Source organism: Malaclemys terrapin, chromosome 8 (genome assembly GCF_027887155.1).
Source record: "Malaclemys terrapin pileata isolate rMalTer1 chromosome 8, rMalTer1.hap1, whole genome shotgun sequence".
NCBI classification, from domain to species: Eukaryota; Metazoa; Chordata; order Testudines; family Emydidae; genus Malaclemys; species Malaclemys terrapin.
The window spans coordinates 23,422,459-23,446,540 of NC_071512.1; the positions used below are offsets into that span (position 1 = coordinate 23,422,459).

Consider the following 24,082-nt stretch of genomic DNA (forward strand, 5'->3'; position numbering starts at 1 on the left):
TTACTCTTTGTTCCTATTTCAGTAGTGCCTAGAGGCCCCAATCAAGATGACGGCCCCAATGTGCTAGGTGTTTGACATTTACATAGACACACCACCCTGACCCCAAAGATAATAAAATCTAAATAAATATCTCAGCAAGCTCAGAATGAAAATTTGATCTCGATATCATCTTGCGACAGGCTAAGACTATGAATTAGAGGTATGAATTACACTGCATTTCTAGGCCCTCCCCATAACTCTGAATATGCTGTTTAACTCACCCCCTTGCTTAGCTGCAGGGGGTAGCAGATGAACACTAATGTCTCTCTCACTTTCTAGTTGCTGAATGGAGGGAAGAACTGCTCTTGGCTGCAGGATTGAAGTTTCTCTCTTGCCTCCTACCACCTTCATGTCTGGGGTGAGTGCACCTCATGTAGCCCCTCCTCTATCATGGTTGAAAGAATGCATCACCCTGTGTTGGCTGAAGCTTCAGCGATGAGGCCTGTATGCACTTTTCCCTTAGCACAACTGCCTCACATTTAGCCATCTGCATAGACATGAAAAGTAAAGTCACACACCAGTGAGATGTGAGCCACACAGGCTAGGCAATCACATTGAGTGATTGCTCCACAATTCGCAGATGTCTCCATTAAAGGTTAGTTTAAGAGGTAACAGAGTTATACAAATGGAGAACATGTCATCATATAAATATAACAGAAGTGATAATGGTGATTCAGAAAAAGAGGTTACAGATCTTGATTAAAAGTCACAGTATAATCAATGTCAATGAGTCCCAGAAATGAAGCTAGTGCTGGCTCAGGGAAGATGCTGTACGTGAATCTAATTTTAGAAACAAAAACGTGAGAATAAACTCTTACATTGACATTAACAAGTGGGTCTCAGCTGAAAAAATCATATTGAAGGCATGCTAAGGTCACAGTCACCATGGCTCAAGAATGACTGCAAAATTCTAACCTTCAAAATGAGCGGAGGAAGCAGTGAACAGACATTCAAGTAAAGAGCAGAGATGCAAACCATATTAGGGTCCGTGATCAAAAGAACATACCAAAAATGACTGCAATAGACATGCAACGAGAGAAGTAGGATTCCTAAAAGGAGAAGTGAAGAGAAATGATCCCAACTTCACAGTGAACAGTTGCCCCAATTTTGTTTATAGTAGCTATTTCAAGGAGGTGAGTGATGGGGCTTGGCAGTCTGTGCTGGAGTAGTACAAAGGTTGCCATAATAGAAACAGGTATTTCTGTTAGATGGACATTGTCACAGCATTTGGCATCTAGCCAGGGGTGCAAATGAATGACACTCACGGTGAATGTCACTTCACATGTCAGCTAGCAAGTGTTCTGGGAGGAATGGCCATTGTTCTTCCTCTATAGCCTAACAGTCAACTGTGGAAAACATTTGAGCTCAAGCAGACTGGAAATAGAAGGCCTGACTACAACTGTGAACCTTGTGATGCTGCTACAGATCAGGGCACTGATGTCTTCATGGCTTGTATATGTATACGTGGTGTCTCTAAGCTCCGTTCCCCATCACCTATACTGGACTCAGTCCTGGGATGTGGAGCAGATCACTTTATGCCTTCTTCACTCCAGCAATTTTTGAGTAGCTGCTGCAGGACATCTGAAATCAACTAACAAGCAGGATCATCTGCCATCACTATTAGCCACCAGGCACCGACGGGCGGACACCTTAGCTTCAGATTGGAACCAAACCTTAAGAGATAAATGGCCAGTACTTTCACTTTATCAACCTATTTTATTCCCATAAACTACCACTTCTTAAAGTAAAATATTATGGTTCAGTATCAGACTATACATATTCATTGTAAGATATTTCAAGAGCAACTCCATGCTTAGCTAAATGAAAAGGTAAAAAGTGCATTGTTACCTGCATAAATGACAATTCCTATTGCAATCTCAGTATTTCTGATTGTACAGCCACGAAGCAAAAGGCTTTCACTGCCAAAACCAATCCGTTTGTGATCAGGCTGCTCCCTACAAAGAAGAAAATAAAATGATCTGATTTCCCTTTTTGTTCTGTTCTATGTATTTTTTTCCCCTTCGGGTTTGAATCTGCAAATTGTGAGGACTGAGAAATGTTTCACTATATCTGGCTTCAGTCAGGGATCCACACTGGAGGTGTATAGAAGTCTTTGAATCTTATGATACAGAACCTGTTTGTATGGACTAAAGCATCAAAATTTAAATCTTAAAATAATTTATGTGGTTGAAGCCTCTGATTCTGTTCTTTGCCTGGCAGATTTAGTATTTAATAAATGCAGATAAGACAGACTGTGCAATTTAACCCACAATTCAGATTTATTAAAGAAATCTTATAGGTGTTCTCTTTCCGAGGTTAATGGTTAAGATTAATAGATTTTGTAATATTGTAGAAGCACAACTGTACAGATACCACATGTGCATATAAAGAATATCCTTTGTCTGCTGTGGTTACCATTCAGAGGCTCATCTCTGTGAGGCACCAGGTGGGAGGAGAGATTTTTCAAAGAAGCCTATGAGTCTTCCCCTTCACAATATTATTGATCCCAGCATTCTTTCTCCTTTACAGAGTCCCAGTTTAGGATGCACATTCACAAGACAGACCTCATTGCTAGTAAGATGGGCAGTAGCGAAGGTTCGATTTACATGCTGAGCAAATCACTATGAAGCTGTTCCTTCAGGTAAACAAGTCATTATCTGCCTCCAGCAACACAACAGCGAAAGTCTGATGTTTTCAAAGACTCTATTACACACCAAGCTAGGTTCCTGCTGAGGTCATTCAAGTTGGGATTTATGATGTGGGTCAGTCCTAACATGGCGGAACTGATATTGCTACTTTAAACATCAGCATTGAACAGGAGGTTCCCAAGTGTTCATGGCTTCCATTTAATTTTTTAAAAATATATTCAGCCTCACTTCTGTGGGTTAAGTATGGTATTATTCATAGGTGAGGCCTGATTATACACTACCTCACACCTTGCATAATCACTTACACCTGTGCAAATGAGTGTAAAGTAAACGAGTGCACTCACAGTGTTTTCAAGCCAGTTTGTCCATTTGTAAATGACAACACAAGGTGCAAGGCAATGAAGAATTATGTCAGAATGTTTACAAAAACTCCATGACTGTTGGAAACCACTTTGTTCTTAAGTTTCATGAGCTAGGCAAAGTAGCATATGCTCCAGTTTGCAATGTAAACCCACAAATCAGTCATGGGAATGAAAGGACAGATTTTCAAAAGTAGCCTGTAATAGGCTCACATTTGCTCACAATAAAGCAATTTGCACATGAACATCAGGCAGTCAAACATTACATGCTATTTGTACATGAAAATCAGTTTATGGAGCAATAAAGATTAAGTGTCCCAAAATTAGTGACGTAGCAGCGTAAAGTTTTGAAGTGAGGTGAAACTTAGGGGTACGCAAGAGAAATCAGATTCCTGAAAGGAACACTGCTGATGTGTTAGTTAAACTGCATTAATTAAAGTGTCTTCACTAACACACAAAAAACTCTAGCAACCTCTTTTTTTCCTCATCTAGATAAGGCATTGGTAAGATCATTTCCTAAAAGCTTCTATGTGTCCCTTTGCTCAAATTTCAATCCAGTAAGGAACACTTTTTCAAGCATGTCAGACAGGCATTGTGATTTCAATAGAGCCAGTTCTTAGGAATTACTATAGTTTTATACCGAAGCTACAGAAAATAACTGTACAATTTAGAAATGGTTCTTGGAGGAATTCCAGTGACTCTCAACCTTTCCAGACTACTGTGCTCCTTTCAGGAGTCTGATTTCTCTTGCGTACCCCTAAATTTCACTTCACTTCGAAACTACTTGCTTACAAAATCAGACATAAAAATACAAAAGTATCACTGAAAAAATGCTTAATTTCTCATTTTTACAATATAATTATAAAATAAATTGATTGGAATATAAATATTGTACTTAAATTTCAGTGTATAGTATATAGAGCAGTATAAACAAGTCATTGTCCGTATGAAATTTTAGTTTGTACTCACTTTGCTAGTGCTTTTTATGTAGTCTGTTGTAAAATTAGGCACATATCTAGATGAGTTGATGTACACCCTGGAAGATCACTGCGTACCCCCAAGCGTACATGTACCCCTGGTTGAGAACCACTGTTCTAGAGCAAATTCTTTGCTGAAGACATTGTGTTCATTGTATGTTGGGTCACACTCATTTGTTGGAATATCAACTTTTGTTGGAAAATTACTTAAAATAATGCTGGTTTCCTCTGACTAGGCTTCTAAATTGTCTTAACTAATAGTAAAACTAGAGGGAAGAACTCAAGCCTCATTGATCATTAAATGCATTAAACTACAATGAATATTTTTTGCTGAAGATTCTTTCTGCTGTCTTTGGACCAACATGATGAGAAACATCGAATGGATTCTACATCCACTAAGCTTGGGAGGTAGTAAATATTTCTGGAATGGATTTCTCATACAAAACTCCTGTCAGAGTTCCAAAAATTGGGATCAGATCCTTGGTTCCATCTGATTTGCACACAGTGCAGTCTGTGTGTGCACAGAGGTCATATACAGCCCATCTTTGCACACCCCGTATCCTGGTGCAGCCTCTATGTAGGGCAGGTTGCCCTGTGCCACGGCAGCCTAATTGAGAGGGCTGTCATAGTTTATGCTCCAAGCAACTGGTCCCAGGAGGCCAAAACTGGATCAATATTAAATAGGGGTTTCCTAGGTGCACCCCTTGACTCTTCTAAGATGTCAGATGGGAGAGTAAGTGGAGGATCACCTTACACTGGGTAAATCTTCCAGGCCAGATTCATATGGATTTACACCAATGGAGCAGCACAAAGTGACTACACCGCAACAGAAAACCTGGCCCATACTGTATTTTCCAGAAGTTTTAATATTCTCATTGCTCCTCTGAAGAGGCATTATGTATGCTTTTTATAACCATTTTACAAAAGGTAACAGAAAATAAGAGGTAGATTCTTTCCTCACTTGCACATATTTTACATTAGTATAATCCTATTGACTTCAGTGGAATTACTCTTGATTTCTGCTAGTACAAGAAAAATCAAGCCACAGTAGTTCATCCCTGGATGCCTTTTATTTCCTGTGAACATACATATAGAGAAACTAGAGCCTTGAACCTGAACCCCTTTGAACATTAGGAGAGATTTAGATTTAGACACTGGCCCAGGACAAGTCCTTCTGGTGTTGGTTTCAGGTCAGATTTAAAACTTAAAGTGACTTTTACCTGGGTTCAGACATAGCTGAAATCTCATGAGAAGAGCTCATGTGATTCTGGCAACACTGAATCCAAACCCAAGTATTGGCATTGACTTAGCTACAAACTCCAAATCCCATCTACATTGGACCTACAACACAGCTTCCACAGCCCACATTTAGGCAGTGGTGGAGCTTTTAAACCCATTACTTTCTGTAAAATACTTAGTTCTAAGATGTGTTAGTTTAAAGCTCAGAGGTGATTTGACACATTTATAGAAACAGATAGCAAGTACTTACACAAAACCGTTGAATTTATTGAGATCATTATTTGGCTTTTCACAGACTATGGTATTTTGGAAAAGTTCTGGATCAAATGGAGTATTCTACAAAAGAAAATACATTGGGGATTAAGTCCAACATGTACTTTTAAAAATGTAACAATCAGAACATCTCACGGCAGTCGTGACTAGCAAACATATCTATGATTGCTAGAATGGGAAGCCTTCTGTTGGAAGGGTCATATAACATTAGATCGAATCCAAGTCACTACTGCAAAATAAAGAACAATGGGCAAGAGCTGCTGAGGGCAAATTCCTGGCTTGCAACATACAGACACATCCAGTCTTTTGTTTCCCATTATTGTATAAAATATGAATTCTGACCTTGGATTTGTATCCAGAGCTTTTATTGAATTCAGTGAGCTGTGGATGCATCCAAAGGCAGAAGTTGGCCGAAGTTGGCCTAACTTTGCTTCTAGCTTCTCCAATAATCTTGTTTTGATGAGGTATTTACAATATAACCTTTTTTATGTAAATCAATCCAGGCCTTTTCCTTATGCAAATTAACAAAAAGTAAAACTGACCATATTTCTATTTAACTGAGCATTTTCATCCCATTCAGCATAGTAGACATTTCATTCAATCTTTGGCTTTTCTGGGAGCACTAGCTGCAGTTCTATTGTTTCAACATTTATACAGTACACAAATACCCAGTGACACATGCTCACAACATGATGTGGTGCTGACAACAAACATACAAACAGCAGGAAGTCAAGGGAACAAACTGATTAGTTCATTAAACTCTAACCTCTAACACTACTAGATACCACCACAATCCAAACTGCTTTCCACCAAGCTTACTGAGATCAACATTTTATACATGCAAAAAGCACACATTAGGGCATGTGGTTTGTTTAGGTAACTTGAAGGTAACAAGGTAATAACCAAGCTAAATAATCTGAGTCCAAAGCACATTTAACTCAGAACACAACTGTTACTGAGTTGATAGCTGATGAATTGAGGATGGCCTCCTATTAGTGCAGAATTTTGTGTTTTGTTTAACTTTCAGGTTGCTCAATTATAACATAAAAGGTAGGAAATACAAAAGATGTAGTTCATAAGGTATCAGTAACATGGTAACATCACACATATGTAATATTTTCTATTCCTCTTTTTCCTTGTTAAATATGTAGTTCAATACATTTTGGTTTATGTTGTTAAATCAATAAAATAAAATATACAGATTTCAACTATGCTGGGCAGAAAACTTAGTTTCATGAAACATTTTGAAGTTTAAAAATTTGTTTTCATTTTGATGTGAATGAAAATGAGACTTTTTGAAATTTTGTTGTGAAAAGCAGAGAAAAATAAACTCCTTCAAACAGCTAATAACCCTGATACAGAGCAGGGACTTGAACCCAGGTCCCCCATATTTTAAGTGAGTGCCCTAACCACTGGGCTATTGGCTATTCTGGGATGGGTTGATTTCCCTGTTGCACTTCTTACCTTCCATCTCAAGTCAAGACAACTTCCCAGCAAAATTTTTGTTGAAATCAGTAAGATTCAGTTTTGATGATATAGCATCTTTCAACAGAAAAAAGTTTCATCAACCATTTTTCAGTCAGCTCTAGTTTCAACTCTTCTCACTAAGAAGAGCCTCTCCTACTTAATTGTTACAAAGCTTAGAGATAGTTTGAGGTCTATGGAACTATAGACTTGATCTAGCAAAGCACTTAAGCACGTGTACGAGATAAATTCCATGCTATGGGTGAAGAATGTATAGAATTAGGACACCTGACTGCAACCAGTGGTGATGGTGGTTTACCCTCATTTAAAGGATACAACAGGTTCTTCCTGCTTCTTCCCTATCTGCACCTACATTCAGAGGAGTGAAATCTGAACTGTGAATGGGTGGTATTGATATTCATATTTAAAAAATATATATAAAAAAATAAACCACATGCAATGAACTAATAATGCTGTTTGGGAAAGTGCAGACATTTTCTCCCTTTTTCCATTAAAAATTTGAAGTGTTCAAAATGTCCTAACCCACTTTATGAACTAATTGTGACAGATATGGCAATTTCCTGCCAATATACTTGAAAAACCATATTGAATTAAGTTAAGTATCTTTGGGGTGCATTGTACTCAATGCAAAGTTTATGTACTATTGTGGGCTGAGACTTTATGTAACCTCTCGGGGTCAGGAAGAAGAGAGATGTGATTTAAGGCCTGGCTGATCAAAGGACTATACTGAATGACATACCAGAAGAGAACTGACTTTTGGGACAACACTTGCAAAGTGAATTTCCTGGGAAATGCCTAAGGGGAGGTAAATGCAAGTTCCCCACCTCCAGTTATGCAAAAACCCTGCCTTTTGAAGCCACTCTCTGAGGAGAGGTTCTTTGTTTGCTGATTACCTGTTCCTGGATACTAGACATCAAAGCCACAGCTGTATGAAGAAACGGATGAACTGCCCGGCTGCTTTCTCTGGTTCTAAAATCTGAGACAGTTATGAACTAAATCTGAGACCATTGTGGGTTTTCGAAGGTTGACACCTACCAGAGTCTGAGTTTGGAGTTAGGGTGACCTCTGGTAGGCTTATTAGCATGCGTATAAGTTCTTTTATAGTTGTTAGAGTTTTCTGTGTATTGCTTTCATCTTAAGAATAAATGTCCTTGCTTACAAAACGTGGTGAAGTAACTTGTGACTGTTGTCCATTACAACTGTTCATAGCCTTCGGAGAGAAAACAAAGTACAGACACTGGCCTGTTTAGGCAGTCTGGCTTGCTGGGGATGTCACAAAATCTAGGCAGGGGACTCCGCAGCCTGAAAAAATCCCAGTCAGAAGGGACATAGACGTGGGTCTCTGCCCAAGAGAGGTGATGGCCGAGGAGCAAGGAGCTTAGAGTGGGTCCCCTCGAGGGACCACGAGGTGGAAATACAGGTGCAGTTGCCCTGAACTGTGACACTAATGATGATGATCTGTTGTTTCATCAGAGGATCAATTGTGCTGCAAGTAACCTCATGTTTAATGTAATAAAGTAAATATAGTCTTTCATTTGCAAAGAGGACTAGCTACAATTTTGGACTGCTTAAGACTACCAATTAAGTAAATAGTCTTAAGAATGCAAAATAACTGTGGGCTGCAAATCTATTCAATGGGAATTTTAATTAGGACAAATTTTTAAACAGTGAAATAAACAGACGAATAAAACTATTAGATTAATAGAAGATTACATTAATTGGAACATTAGGAGATGAACTGAAACCACAGATCCTTTCACATTGTAAATGGAGTGGAGAATTCAGAACGTGCAGCAGCTAGATAATAGTTACCGCACAATGCAGTTTATCATCCTGTACCTTAATAGCTAGAACAAAAGCTAGTGGGAAGACAAATTATTTGAAAGAAACAACAGATCAGTGCAATGGGCCATACTGATTTAGGGCCTGATGCGGGGAGGTGCTTATTGCCCTCAACTTCCATTTATCTTCATTGGGAGGTAAGGGTGCTCAGATCCTTGGAGGAGACAGAGCCTCGCAGGGTTGAGTCCATACATTTTAAAGACCAGTCATCTGAAAAAATGGAATGTTATTGTTGTTCAAAATAGTAGTATGGGCTCTGAACCTAAAAAGCACAAAACATAAAACCTACTGAGTAAAATTATTTCTTTGTTCTCTCCCCATCCTTTCACAGAAATGTTCAACTAAGTACAGCTCCTCCTTAAAAAAAAAAAAAAAAAAAAAGACCACAGTTTGTATGTGATCTTATGAGTATTAACTTACTTAGACCCTAAAGATCGCTGAAAAATGCCTTGTATGACAGCCGTAGGAGTCTCCACTGAATTAAATGAGGTGGGTGGATGGGGGATGAACTTGCTGCCAGATCTACCTAACTACTGAACTGCTGAAGTGAATTAAAAATGGGATTTAAAAAAAAAAAAAAAAAAAGATTTTTTTTGTGGTACAAATATTTATTTGGAGATTTCTGCAATAGTTGTTCCTATTTTTGTGCTTTATGTGTATTCTCACTTCCTGCTAACTAAAACATTGATGTTTAATTCCAGGAATTATCTACATGTTCTTTATTTTTGCCCTATTCGCAACTATGGTTCCAATGGTACAAATTGTTCCATTCCTCTTGATGTAGCTGATTAAACTTGTTTTGTCTTATCTGACACCTGTCACTAGTATGTTTGAAAAGTCATTCAAGAGTGTGATGAATACAACTCTTCTAATGTCAAACTGTCTCAATTTAGGATTTCTCAAAAGGTGGCACCAAATGAATAATTCAATCAACTGCTTCTGAGAAAGGAACAATATGAATTATGCAATAATATCAACATCAGATATTTAATTTCTCACTGCCCAACATACAAACTGATGACTAGACAGCCAATCTTCAATTTTAATTCAAATTTGTCCTAATAGCCTACACAATAATATATTGTACTTTCAAGAAGGGCCATTCACAAAGTTATTTTCAGTTTACTGTGCACTGGAACTATTTATCCACTAGTTAATATAAGCCAAAGTGTTGCTTAGGAACCTAACCATAAAAACTCATGGGGCAGAAGGGTGGCTGGAAATGCTGTGAAAGCTACACCCCAAATCTATGCACAAAGACTGAATTGGAAAGGGTGTAGTGAATTGCATTGCTAGTTCTATGCAGTAGGCAGGTCATCCCTCACCCAACTCTCTTGTTTTTGCCTTGTATCCAATCACAGTCTAAAGGAGATGGAATTCCTTGGACATTCGGAAATGGCCACTGCAGATTCTGCCCAATGGGAAGCAGAATACCACTTGCAACCCGGAAAGTACTGTCATCTGGTCCTACAAGCAGGAAATAAGCACTTATTTGTGTCAGATAATATTCATTTATAGTTGTGCATGTCTATAGCACACCTACACAAATCTGTTGCTTACCGTACTATACATTCATGGCATGCATCTGTGGCTGTATGAGACTGAGCAAGTATTATTCAGCCCTTCAGAACAAGCTTATATTGCATTTCATGACACTAGTTGTCATGGAAACAGAGGCAGAATAGCCTGAATATTGTCACATTTCCAGCAGGCCTACCTGATTAGAGAACCCTTTCACAACTTGTCTTTGTTTAAGATTGGTCTCCCCATCGAGGTTTGCAGTTTCCAAGTGACAGATCCCATTCTGATCGGAGGAGTACAGTAACAGGATATCAGCTGGGATGATCTCGTTACATTGCAGCTGCACAAAGTCTCCCACTTGCACATCTTTCCAGCACTTCTCAACATAGTCACTTTCTTTCCTGTTGTGTTAAAGAAGTGCCACATTTGAATAGCCACATTAGGAGCAAAAGGCTATAACAACTGGTTCTTTACGAAAAAAAAAACGGGTTATTCCATAATTTAGGTTTTGGTGCATAGGAAAACAGAGAGCACCAATCTATAGTCTCATAGCATCACTTCTACACACCTAACGTTGGAAAGCAAGTTGTGTAACATACACAATAAGATCTTTAACCGAATCCCATTCGAAGTAAAATGATACCATGGTGATAACTGTCTAAGACACTAGCATCACCCCATGTTATGTTTAGTCTCTTACTAGAAAATATTAGGTCTTTAAGCCTCACAATGGTGGGCACTTTTAAAAATATCGCATTTTAAGCCTGAAGCCCGAAAGCTGCACTGAATAGAACTTCTGTAGTGAGTTTCAAACTTTCCACAGAAAATGCTACATTACATGAGGCTGGAAGGCTATTTCTTCAAGGTTTCCCAACACCAAAATAGAGACGCTTGAACAAGTCAGACTAACTTCTCAGCTGCAGTTATTTCAGCTCTCCCCGGTTCGTAAATCTTGAAAGGTTATGACAATCCTCAGGCTTAGCCCATATGCATGGTTTCAACATACGCAACAACTGAGAGGTACCACCTTAAAAATAAGTAACATACTGTGATTTTTTTTTTAAAAGGGCAATGCAAATCTTAAGGTGAAGGACATCTACAGGTTTTGAATTAGTGAAAACAGAAAAGAATTTTACCAGATTCATTCCCAGTCTGAATCTCCTCCTGCTTTGCTAGCTTATCACCAAGTTTGTGTTCTTTGCTCGCTCCCCAGGTGTAAACAATTTTCTTGCTCTGGAGTAGCATGTGTATCCTAACACATCACTCAATTTTCATTTAACAATTATATCCTATTTAACCCTTCATTTGAACAGTTTATTCATCAAAGCCTTGACCCCGAAATTATCTGTTTCACACTTATGAAATGCTCATCATCTGCGTATACAGGCAATAAATACAAGTCACATTCATTTCTCTGCATAATTTCTTCATTTAGCCATGAGTTAGTAATGGGATTTTCCCCCCGCTTTCTTACTCCATGCTGCTCAGTTGTCCATCAGCTAGTGTTAGTGGGGAAAACTTATGCAAACTAAAGAATCTTGCAGAGAAAGGTTATTTTTGTAATGTGGTTTGTTTAAGTATCTTATTTCTGAACCTACAATAGGGAAAGATACTAGAATAGATGCCTGCTAAATGATTTAAGTGGTGATTCAACACCCCAGTTTCTCTTCAGTGTTTAATTACCAGAAATTGCCTTGTATTCTTCTCCACCTGAAGCGTTATCCCTTAATTAATAACTATGTCTCATTAGGAAGGTTGGAACAGATCTTTTAATTGTGCAGGTGACACTCTTTTCAATGTGGTCATGGGAGCTGAGCTGAGGTGCTCACTGAATTCTCTTCCACACTTTCTGATTATCCAGCTCTGCACCCTGACATACAAAATACGGTCATGCACTTTTCTGCTGGGTTCTCTCCCATCTTGGGATATGGGCTTCATTTACCACCCCAGTTACCCCAGAGGAATATTAACAGCTCTGAATTATCAATGCTAAACTAATAATGCAGCAGCACATGACTGAAGCATTCCAGAACACTGTAACTTGATTAAGCATCACATAGGATGAGATCAAAAGCACTCGGCATTGACTTAACTCTACTCCTATTGAAATCAAAGGGACTTTTACATTTGACTATAGTGGGAGTAGGGTTAGGCCAATGGCGAGTGCCTTTGAAAAACCCTGCGTTAGACTTGCAGGGGTCCAGGGCAGAAACTACGGCTTGGGCCCGCACCCCGCCTCCCTTACCTGCTCACTCACTGGATTTCTGCAACGTTTCTGAAGTCAAAGCCTGAGCCCCACTGTGCAGGGTCCCCTGTGGCACGTGGCCTTTGGCAAATGTCCTGCTTGCTACCCAATAACGCTGGCCTTGAACCCACAAACACAGCCTGTCAGGCATGAACCTAAGAGTTTCTGCAGCTTGATTTATTTTTAAAGTGCTATAGAAAAGGCCACAGAGCCATGCCAGATATTTCATTCTGAGGTTCCTTCCCACCCCCTTTCATCTTCACATAAATATCTCAGTAGTGCTCCACTCAAGGCTCTTCCAGAATTTAACTTTCATTTTCATTAACAGAAGAATTGGTGTCTACATCAGACTTGGAGTCAGGACTCCTAGGATTCTGTTCTATAGGTTTACTAGGTCTTACCTCTAATTAGATGATCTCTCAAGTTCCCTTCCAGCCCTACATTTCTTGGCTTCTATGACACCCAAGTTTTAAAAATCAGCCTATTCCCATAACTTTTGCTTACTCCCCGTAACACTCTACTCAATTCAACCATGATTTTAACAGCCAGCATGTCTCACGAAGCCCAAGAGCTAGAAATAAATGTTTTACATAATCTGAAAAAATCTGACTCCCAAGAGTTCAGACAGGGTAAAGTACTGCCTCTAATACTCTTGACCTACTCAAAATTAGGTCAGAATTGAAGTGGGAGGGGGAAAATGCAATAACAATCGGAAATACGTGATTGTAATGTCTAATATCTCTCAAGCTATCAGGGCTAGTAGTGAATCCTACTAGTGATAAGCATTAAATTTATAGCTCTGAGCAGTCACGAACTCTCAGGGCATAATAAAAAAAAAAAAGCATATCCCAGATGTTGAACCAATATAAAGTTTGCTCCACCTACAACACACATAATTACTACTGATTTTTGTGAATATGAAGATTATTGTCTCGGAAGATAAATAACTCTGCAGCTCAATAAACCTGCTTACGTATTGACAGATAACACTTTATATATTATCTACCTCTAGGGGTTTAAATGCTTGTATCTAAAAAGGTAGAACATAACATACTGCTACCCAGAAACCTCTTGATGCCAACACATACCATTTTCTGGTAACATTTTTTAATGCAATACAATTGTGAATCATTTCCTCATTGCATCCACTCCACATTATTACTTAAAAACCTATCCTGTAAGAATCTTCACAAACCCCTCTCAGTGAATATACTGGGTGTGAAATGTGTTTAAATATTTATAGCAATAATAGTTAATTCTTAAATCTTCCCTCATTTCTTCTTTTGTCCCCTTCTACTCCATACACACTTCTGCTTTTTGTATCCTTCACCCATTTCTGACTTTGTGCCTTCTTTCATGCCATCCTGCATGCTCATAAAAACTTCTAAACTAATAGATGTCAAGCTCTTTTCCCACCCTCAAAGAAAAAAAAAATACTTTCAACTTCTCAGAAAACTTCCAATTCACCCACCACCTTCTCAATACCTTTGAATAGGAAGGAAACATTAGAGAGGATGTGGTAGTTGTTTAGGTCATTTTTATTATTATTTATCATGTTTATTACACCTGTGCTTTGAGGCCAGCTGAAAACGGGGCCCCACTGTGCTAGGCATTGCACAAATATAGAAGAGACATCTCTCATGCTCCCATGAGCTTACACTCTAAATAGACAAGATAGAGAAAAGGAGGGGGAAGGGATAGAACATATAAGCAAAGCAAACAGTGCAATGGTGGCAAATGTCATGTCAGTTCTGTAATTTTTTTTTTGTTATTTAAAATCATTTCAGTGGGGCTTCGTTGGGGTGTGCGAGAAGGAGAGTATTTAGCTGGAAAGACAAAGGAAGAGAGGAGGTGGGAAAAGTTTGGTACAAGAAGCGAAACAGCACAGGGGAGAGGATGTTCAGAGTGAAAACTGCAGGTATCCATTCGATGAGATCATCAGTGTCCACAGATCCTTGCTCAAACTACTTTCTGCTGATGCTTTTCTGGATTCAGTCACTGAGATAGAAACTGCAGGGAAGAGTCAGCCAAAGACCACATGGCTTGGGGAGGGGGGATGCAGCATAGGTTCTAGTGTCCCCTAGTGTCTTTCAGTTGTCTCTTTTGCTTAGTTCTAGATCCAAGGGGTCTTGGGGGGGGGGGCAGGAAGAGGGGTTGGGTGCTCTGCTCGGGCCCTATTTTGCTCCCCTCACGCCCTGTGCATCAGTACCATCTTAAACTGCTTTCTGAAGCTGCTGTGCTGACTTCAATGCTGCATGAAGTGCTGTTTTCTTGAGCAACATTTATTTTTCAAAGATTCTGAGGCACTGACAGTCTAGTAAGCAGTTATCTCAGGGATTCCCCATTCATTACAAGGGGAAGGGGTCCATTTTGTATGTGGCAGTACAGATTTCCCTGGCACTTTTAGAACCTTTGCTTGTGAAGAAAGATCACTCATTTCTTCCCTGGCTCCATCTCTTCAGAGTTGGAAAGTCTATCTCAAATTTGGCTAATCTAATTACATAGACCCAAATACTAGTCACATTTAATAAGCTCTGGTATGAGTTGATCAGAGGGCTCTAGAACTGATACATAAATCAAGATTTTGTGCCTCTGGCAAAGAAGAGCTCTCACCATCCCGCATAGCTAGGGCATAAGTTTGCACTTGAACCCTGAACAAGTCTCATGACACCAACACTGTAGTTTTCTGCTTTTATGCTTTATCTGGTATAGCACACTGGTGAACAGAGGTGATTTAATGGGGTGACGTAAAGGGCATTTATGAAACATGTTGATTGCGGACAAGTTATTTAGTGTGATACCAGTTCAGCAATCCACTGGTCCCACAGATGGACGCTGCTCTGCCAGTATCCTGGGTGTAAAGCCAAGGTCTAGACTACATATTCCTGGCCAAACGAGTGGGCCTGGAGATCACATGGGGAGAATATCATGGCAGTCAGGAGGACGATAAACTGCCTTTATAAACATCTGACTCACTTCTTAAAGGCTTGTGTCTGTAAGGCACTGGCCGACAATGGAGGTATGCAGAGCTGCACTGCCCCAACAAGACTTCCTGGAGACATTGTGTTTCCAGGAGCACCTGGGGATCATGCCCACTGCTGCCTTCCTAGCAGGGTGTGGCATGTGCCCCATCTAGGGTGACCATTTCCTTGTTTGTCCCGCACATAGGTCGGGACACTGGACAAACAGGGAAATGCTCCAGAGCCCAGAAGTGCTCGCGCGACCCCCCCCGCCCCGACTCCGCCCCTCCTCCCCCGATTGGCTCCCTCCCCGAATCCCCGCCTCTTCCCCAGACTCACCATTCCTCCTCCCTCCACAAGCGCTGGAGGGAGGCCCGGGAGACACAGGGGGAGCCGTGAGTGAGAGTCCGGCCTGGCCCCGAGTGCAGGCAGGACTCGGTCTGGCGGTAGGGAGAATAGGGGGCGGCCCGCGGGGCCAGGCGGCAGCTGTTCTCCCCCCCGGGCAGTGGGACTCGGAGCAGCCGCTGCTGCAGCTCCCACTGCCGCGGGGGGAGGAAGCAGCCAAGCACATGGCGCTCGGCGGCTGCGGCTCTGGCACCCGGGCCCGGGCCTGCTGCGGGGACCCAGCATCGCACAAGCTGTGCCCAGCCCCTGGCCAGTCACGTCTGGGCTGCTGCCCAGCTGGTACAATCCTGCGGGCGGCCCCGGGGCAAAGGCATCGGCAGCCCTGTTTGTTCCCCTGCGGGACCCGAGCGGGACGGGGGGGCTGGGGCCTGCTGCCCCCACTCCGGGGCCTCCGCGGGATAGCACCAGCTGGGCAGCAGCCCAGAGGCGACTGGCCAGGGGCTGGGCTGGGCACAGCGTGCGCGCTGCTGGGTCCCCGCAGCAGGCCTGGGCGCCAGAGCCGCAGCCGCCGAGCTTGGCCATCGGCCGCTTCCTCCCCCCGCGGCAGTGGGAGCTGCAGCAGCGGCTGCTCCGAGTCCCACTGCCCGGGGGGAGGGCAGAGAACAGCCGCCGCCTGGCCCCGCGGGCCACCCCCCTCCTCTCCCTACCGCCCGACTGAGTCCTGCCTGCTCGGGGCCAGGCCGGACTCTCACACACCCTGGCCCTGCGCTTCCCCTGCGTCTCCCGGGCCTCCCTCCAGCGCTTGTGGAGGAAGGGTGGGGTTTTTTTTTTGCCCCGCCCCCTCCCCCCCCCCACGTCCCGATATTTGACTTGGGTGATCTGGTCACCCTAGCCCCATCCACAGTTGGCTAGTCAGGGTAGAGGGGGAATGGGGCTATGAGTACACTTCCCCACCCCCACTCCCTTTGGGGTGGGGAATGGAATTAGCAGCACTAGTCAGGGAACAGTCCTTGAGCCCATGCAAGTCAGAGACATGCAACTGTGGCTAGATCATGCACAGGGAGCAACTCCTTACACCCTCATTCTCTGCACCCCTATGCACATCCACATAGGGGCCTGACAGAATCTGGCCCTACATGTTAATTCTGTTAGCACAGCTGTTCTCAGAAATCTGTCCCATCTGTGAAGCTGGTTGCTAAGAAATATTTTCTTGCTTACAGAGCCCTGCAACAATGAGCTGAAAGCCCACACCCTAAGAAGTCAATTCTATTTTAAGTTAAGCTGATGTTCAATGTTATTTATATATTAAAAAATTAAAAAAGGTTTCATCCCAGCAACTCTGACAAATTGCTGCTTAAAAAATATTTAAGCAGCTGAGCATTAAATGCTTCATAAAAGTGGGGACAGGTATTAATAGGACACAAATGCTGAGTGACCTTTAACACTAACAGCGCTTAACACCTTCCTGGTAAAACTTTACAATCTGTTTGTACAGATCATAAAAACAAAAGGACAGAGGCAGCCGATAGTAAGCAGATGACGTGTCATAACCTTTACGAGACATACTTGGGCACAGTGCTAGAGACTGCTGCAATGCAGTCCTGTCGTTCTCTCTCCCCACCTCTTGTTTAATTCCAATATCTACCAAACTCTTTCTTTCCATTCATGTTGCTCACAAAGATCTTTGGAAAAGCCCGGCCCAATTACTGGACATCTAGAAGGGACGAAAGAGTCCATCTAAACAAAAATAGCCTATTGAAAAAATGAACTTGAATTTCAGTGAAACATACACAAAATTACAGGAAAGTTGTCTGAATAATAAAATTGTTGAGCGAGTAAACTGTCAGAAAGAGCTGGGGATTATAGCCTGATTAAAGCATTTATGATGCATAATGCCTTTCATCTTCAAGGAGCTTCAAAAACTATAATTTTACTACTATTTAACTCGTTTTGCAGAGGGGAAACTGAGGCAGGAATGCCAAATGATCTACTCAAGGTCCCAAGGAGAGTCATTTTCAGAGCATTTTTAGAATTCAGGAGTTCCCAGCTTCCAGGTCTGTTTTCTCACCACTAGACTCTTCCTCCCTTCATAGAGAATTAGAGCTGTCAAATGAACATATTTGCTTTGTATCAAAAGACTACGTTTCCCACATTTTTTTTTTACAGCACTACCTGTTATACAGTTGTTGCAGTGAAATTAACAAGTTTCTTCCGTACAAAGCATCAGGTATGTTTGAATACTTTGTAGTGCCTTCTCTATGGATACAAGGCAGGAAGGAGCTCTTTACATGCAACCCCTCCTGCTCCAACCCCCTCCCCCCCAGCTATCAGCTTTGAAACCACATAAGACCTTTCAAATGAAGCAGTTTCCTCTTAGCGATTCACGTAGACAGGGAGCAATGTCCATTTGCTATTCATGGATTTAAATGCATAGCCCAATCCCAAGCTCCCATTGCTAAATAAACAAAGTGACTTCGCAAATCTAGGCAGTTTTGGCAATGAACAAATACAAAGCGAACAATTATGCAATTTAAAAAAAATAACATGAGGTGATTTCTGATAGGTGGGGAACTTGAAACCTGAACTACTGCTTCCAGTAAGCAGTGTCAGGACATTGGAATCAGGAAAAGAAGCACCCAATTAAATAAATAAGACAAGATGAGAAATGTTACTGTACAGTCTCTGCTCAGAGAGAGAGAGTTGAGGGGGTGGGGTACAGGAAGAACAGGAGTCTGTAGGCAAAAAAAGTTGAACAAATAAAAAACAGGGACTGGATCTTTCAAAATTAGGGGTTTTCAATAGAGTCATTCTTGCTCCCACCTCCAGCTGATGGGCCTGCATATCTTATGCTTAGGATAATCATTTTCTCTTCCTCCCAAGTTGTCCCAAGGCCCACCCAACAGTCAACCAACAGCAATCAGTTGTGCCCTGGGCCACTGTTACGGTCTGCTGCTCTGACCTCTTTCCCACTGACGCATCCATTGGCATGGATCAAAGGTCCTTTCTGAATCTGTATCTGAGAAGAAAGGCTCATAAAAAATGGAGTGGCTGCAAATTGTTGGATATGGGGACATGAATAAATGATTTGCATTGTGTCAACAATGTTCTCACAGTTTATTTCTTGGACTCAAACAAGACTGGGATTTCCAAACCAAGACTGGGATAGGGAGGAAGGTGAAGGGGCACAAATGGGTATTAAGAAAAAATAACATTAATCTGTCCAAGTGGAGACAAATCAAAGCTAGCCACTCTGGAGCACTGTAATAGCAAGACTTTACCTCGAGGGTGCCTCTGTGCGCCTCAAGGGGGCGTTGTAAGGGTCATCGCCTCTAGTGCCCCCTCTTGATCACCTCCGCCCGCTGGCCAGGTCAAATTTACATTCAGTCCCCTTTCAGGGTAACAAAGGTCCAACTTTAAGTTGACAAACAACCACACTAGTAATTCTCATGCTTCTCTTGGGCTACTCAGAAGTTCTCTGCTTTTGCCCCTGTTCCTGAGCCTGCAGAGCTTTTTCTCTGTGCTTCTTCCAATCAGAAGTTTCCTCCACTGCCTCCATTCCCTGGGGACTCTGGCCAATTCCATTAGAGATCTCCCTGTTCCTTACAGGCCCTATTACAGAGTCCTTTCCCACGGAACCTGACCTACGTTCTGTGGGTCTCCTCCAACCTGACTTTCCCAGGTCATTCCCTGACAAGGTAACTTCTCTTGCTCCACTCTCCTGTGTCTCTTCCTTAGGAGGAGTTCACAGCTGTGTTTAAGTACTCTTCTCCCTGATCCCCTGCAACTGAAGACAGTCATAATTAAGACTCCATTGCATTCAGCTGGGGGATAGCTGTCTGGTCACAGGCAAGGCTGAGCCTGGCTTGCCTTAAAGGGCCAGCCAGCCAGCCACAGGCAAAAACAAGAGGATTTCTCTGTGACTCCTTCTGAAATAGTCATCTAGTCAATTCCCTGAAAGGAAGAGTCCTCAACTATTCATCATTGGCAATTTTCAAACCATGTGTACTTTGCTTCCCAAAGTCAGCTGCTTTTTTTCCTCCTGTGACCGCATCACCTTTGAATCCTTCATTCTTCCACCCCAAAATCTTTTGCAGTGTTTTAAAAAAACCCTTCCCCCAGTCCTCCAGCAAAATGCTCCACGGTATATCTTTTTAAACATTTACAGTGCCACATTTGGACCAAAGCAGACATTTCCATTTATCACACATACATTTGATAACCTTCCACATTTTAAAACTATATCAAGAAGCATCATCTATAGCTTCTGATTGAAATTTTAATCAAGTCTACATTCGTCAATGCTATATATTCAGTAAACAGAATTACTGCAGTTATTTATTCTTCGTAGGTTATCTTTGCAATCAGAGAGGCTAGAAAAAAAATTCAACAAAAGAACAGTTCAGCAAGAAAGTAGCTAGGTCCCCACGGTGTTCATTCATTGGTACTCTCACAACATTGTCACCAGGGTGTCAATTAGAGTTGCATGTAAGTGATTTTTGTGAGGCCGACACATGTCTGTTTGGAATGAAGAGACCTACTTGTTTCTCAGAGGTCAATTCTGTACCAATCTTTCATTCACTACATTTTAGACTGGATTCAAACCTGTGACCTAGAGGTGAAAGTTCTGTACATCATTTGCAGATTGCGCAGTCAGACAAGTCCTAATTTGTGAAGAGATATGTATGTTCCTTGTAATTGGAAACTCTTAGGATTGGCCTTGAATGATAAGATAGTAAGGTAACAATGAACATCCTTGATATTGCAATGACATGCAATTTTCTCGAAGGTAATAAAGTATGCAGTTAAAATAATCCTACTTTCTGGGGATTGAATGATCCTTAATGCCACAAAAGGACCCTACATTTCTACTTGATAAAATAATCTATTGCCTCCTATCATGGGCACTATTCTCTCAATGCTAAAAGATGCCTATATTCTTAACTTATGGACTAACAATACCAAGTCTGTACTGATGTAAAACAGGTACTAGTCAGGAATACTTTATCATCATATAAATGTATTTTTTGATTTATCTGATTTGGTCAGATCCATTTGGAAAACAATGAGCCAGATCAACTGAAAATGTATTTATTTATTTTACAAAAAGCATTTTTGACTGTTGTTCAAACTCCACTGTCCAGTAACTTTGAGGTTCATTTTCTAAACGATGCATTCATTTGACAGTTTTTTGATTTCACACCTCAATGTTTCTGGTGCCAGGTTCTTTTGTATTAGCATCGAGAGCAGAATACTGCTGCTAGGATATTGTCTGACAGCAGATGGAGTGAGCACAACGCCACTTAAAGCTCAGTTACTTAATGATTGCTAATCAGATTCTGCATTAGCTTCCAGTTGCTTATATTGACCTGTAAAGCCTTTGGGAAGCTCAGTCCAAACCACCTCTGTCACCTCCTGACACCCCCAAGCACAATTCTGAGGGCACCGGACTGTGGCCTGCTGCTTGTCTCCTCGCATCTCCTCGCATCTCAATAAGCTGTTCACCATTGTTTCAGCCACTTAGCACCTTCTCCGTGGCTCTCGATGTCAGGGATTCTGCTGTTCATTAAACCAGAAACATAGGCTTCCATTTGCACTTTGCCTTTAGTCATTAGTTTGGTGTTGAAGTCTGTTAAAATACTGCACACTTTTTTTTTTTTTTTTGGTGAAGCAAGCTTGAGAGGTCTTGGCACAATAATGCAATAGACCTTGAAGATGTTGTTATTAAAGCAGTGCACAAACAGGTGATGGCATTAGCAATGTTATGGCAGGTGTTAATTGAAAGAAGCCAAGAATCATGACTATAGTGATGTGCATTGACTGGCAACGAGAATTGCTAATTCACTGCTCCTTGATTTGCAGTGCTGTAGCTTGGGCCAAACCAAAGTAAATGTTGAGAATCTGATGTTCTTTTAAATTTAGTCAGCTGAGCAGGTTAGATATTCTTTTACCAGATAGTTAGATTCTCCACGGTATGAATTCAATTTTTAAATTTTTCCTTCACAACTTTGATACCACAATAAGTTGCTTGGCAGCATGCAACACAGATCTCATTTATTATGATTCTAGAGCCACATTCAGAACTTGCTAGAAGCCCCAAAAGTACATCTAGCTTGCATAATAGGGGCACGTTGTATGCACCTATCCAGACCATACAGGTGTGAAAATTCCAGAGAATCTAAGTTTCACCTAGACAGTTTTTAAAGAATAGTAGAATGGACCTATATTAGCTAACTAGTATCTCCTTGTTTTCGGTATGCCCTTTCAGTATGAAAGATGCTAGATCAGTAATACTCAACCTGAGATTTTAGAGCAGTATGCAGCTGTTGTAGAATTATGGATTTCTTTTGTGCTTCTCAGGCATAGGAGCGGAGCACCAATCACAGGAGTGCTTACCACACTGGCACATCGGGCAAAGTGGTTAGTTCTTAGCAAACAGACAGGATTTGTTAGCATCCCTCCCTGATGCTCTCGGTATTCAGGAAAAAAAGATACAAGGAGGGAAGAGAGAGTAGATATTATATCAAATGGAATTACAGATTCATGAGATGATCATGGAGTGATGTTCTGACATTGCACCAATATTTGATGACACTAAGTTGCAATTTTTCCTATCTCCTAGAACTGGAAGGGACCTTCAAGGTCATCAAGTCCAGCCCCCTGCCTTCACTAGCAAGACCAAGTACTGATTTTGCCCCAGATCTCTAAGTGGCCCCCTCAAGGATTGAACTCACAATCCTGGGTTTAGCAGGCCAATGCTCAAACCACTGAGCTATCCTTCCCCCCAATGGGGAATTTTGGTGAGATGAGCACTAAAATATGATGTCCAAATTACCTTTTTGCAGTGAATATAAAATTTTAAATTAATGTATATGCTTTTATTTAATAAACTTCAAATTTTAAGATGATTCATGCTTAAATGACATTTCATGTGCTCATGCCTAATGATATTAGGCAAAACCCATCCTCAGTGTGGCATACACATGTTTTGACTGGGATGAGAGGGTAGGAGATCCTGCATGAGGGCAATCTGTGTATATGCCACAAGCAGAAGGCCTCACTGGGTTGTAGAAAGCCAGTTGAAAAGTCAGTGAGAAATTTTACCTGAATAAAAGTAAAAAGACTGAGTAAAAATCACATCAGGACTCCAGGATCTGTTCCCTACAATGTAACGTTTAAAGCAAATGAAATACTGATTTTCCTTCAAAGCAGCAAATATACCAAAATTCACATTACAGCAAAGTTCTCCAGTAGCCTACAGTGTCCTGTTACTCGACTTGATGAAGAAATGAGCTCTACAGCACTTCAAGGTTTGCTATCATGGTTGTATGTCCAATGTTTATTGCAGATGCAGAAATTTTGAAACTTGCTTTTAAAGCTGATGCTAAGTAAATTTGATAGTCACATAGACAGCTACCCTGTGTTTATCACAATGCAGACCTTCAGTGAATCAGCAGAGAAACAGCTGGCAGATGCTTGTGGAACCTAGCCAGAAATCCCTAGGGATTGAAAGTGACACAAAAACGCTCCAGTTTCAGTCTCTTTGTGTATAAGGCAAGCTCACATATGTACTCTATGCAGAGTGTATAACTATGCTCTCCTGGATTATTATAGACCATTGCTCTTACTGGGTGAAAGGATACCACTACCGTTTGCCTAGAACTTTTGGTATTTGAAATTAATGACTCATCTCCTCCTGCCTCTTCTGTGGGGAGGTTGGGGGTTTGGAACAGGATTGAACCATACCATTATTAGTTTGGAATGCCACATTCAGTTCTAGGCCCCTAGTCTCAGAAAGATGACGACAAATTGGAGGGAGTTCAGAAAAAAGCAACTAAAACAATGAGGGGGGCTAGAGGAACTGACCTATGAAAAAAGATGAAACGAATGAATGCAGCATATCTGTGCCAGGAGATAGCTGGGAGTGTGGGGAAGGGACTTTGATCACGAATATTTAAAGGATATAATTAAATACTAAGGATAAAGAAGAATTAATCAGGCTTATACAAAGGAGTATAGCTAGAAGAAATTGAATGCAATTAAGAAAGAGAAAATATAAGCTGAGTATCATAGATGATTTCCTGATAATGAAATTTAGAACTAGGCAGAAAATGTATATGTAGGGACAATCCTGTACTGGCACGGGGAGGTG

The 24,082-nt window shown here is 41.3% G+C and overlaps 1 protein-coding gene across 5 annotated transcripts in view; it reads right to left on the bottom strand.

The window, feature by feature from the left end:
- Nucleotides 1-24,082, bottom strand: part of ATP10B (ATPase phospholipid transporting 10B (putative)) — a 236,035-nt gene that overhangs the window by 43,385 nt on the left and 168,568 nt on the right. For 4 of the 5 annotated variants that reach the window (XM_054038561.1, XM_054038560.1, XM_054038562.1 and 1 more), the window contains 3 exons: nt 10,580-10,784; nt 5,513-5,598; nt 1,888-1,994 (listed from right to left, as the gene is read on the bottom strand). In XM_054038561.1, the coding sequence (XP_053894536.1) occupies nt 1,888-1,994; nt 5,513-5,598; nt 10,580-10,784 (398 nt within the window). Of the gene's footprint in view, nt 1-1,887; nt 1,995-5,512; nt 5,599-10,579; nt 10,785-24,082 lie in introns of those variants that run through there. The other variant, XM_054038564.1, reaches the window with a different exon arrangement.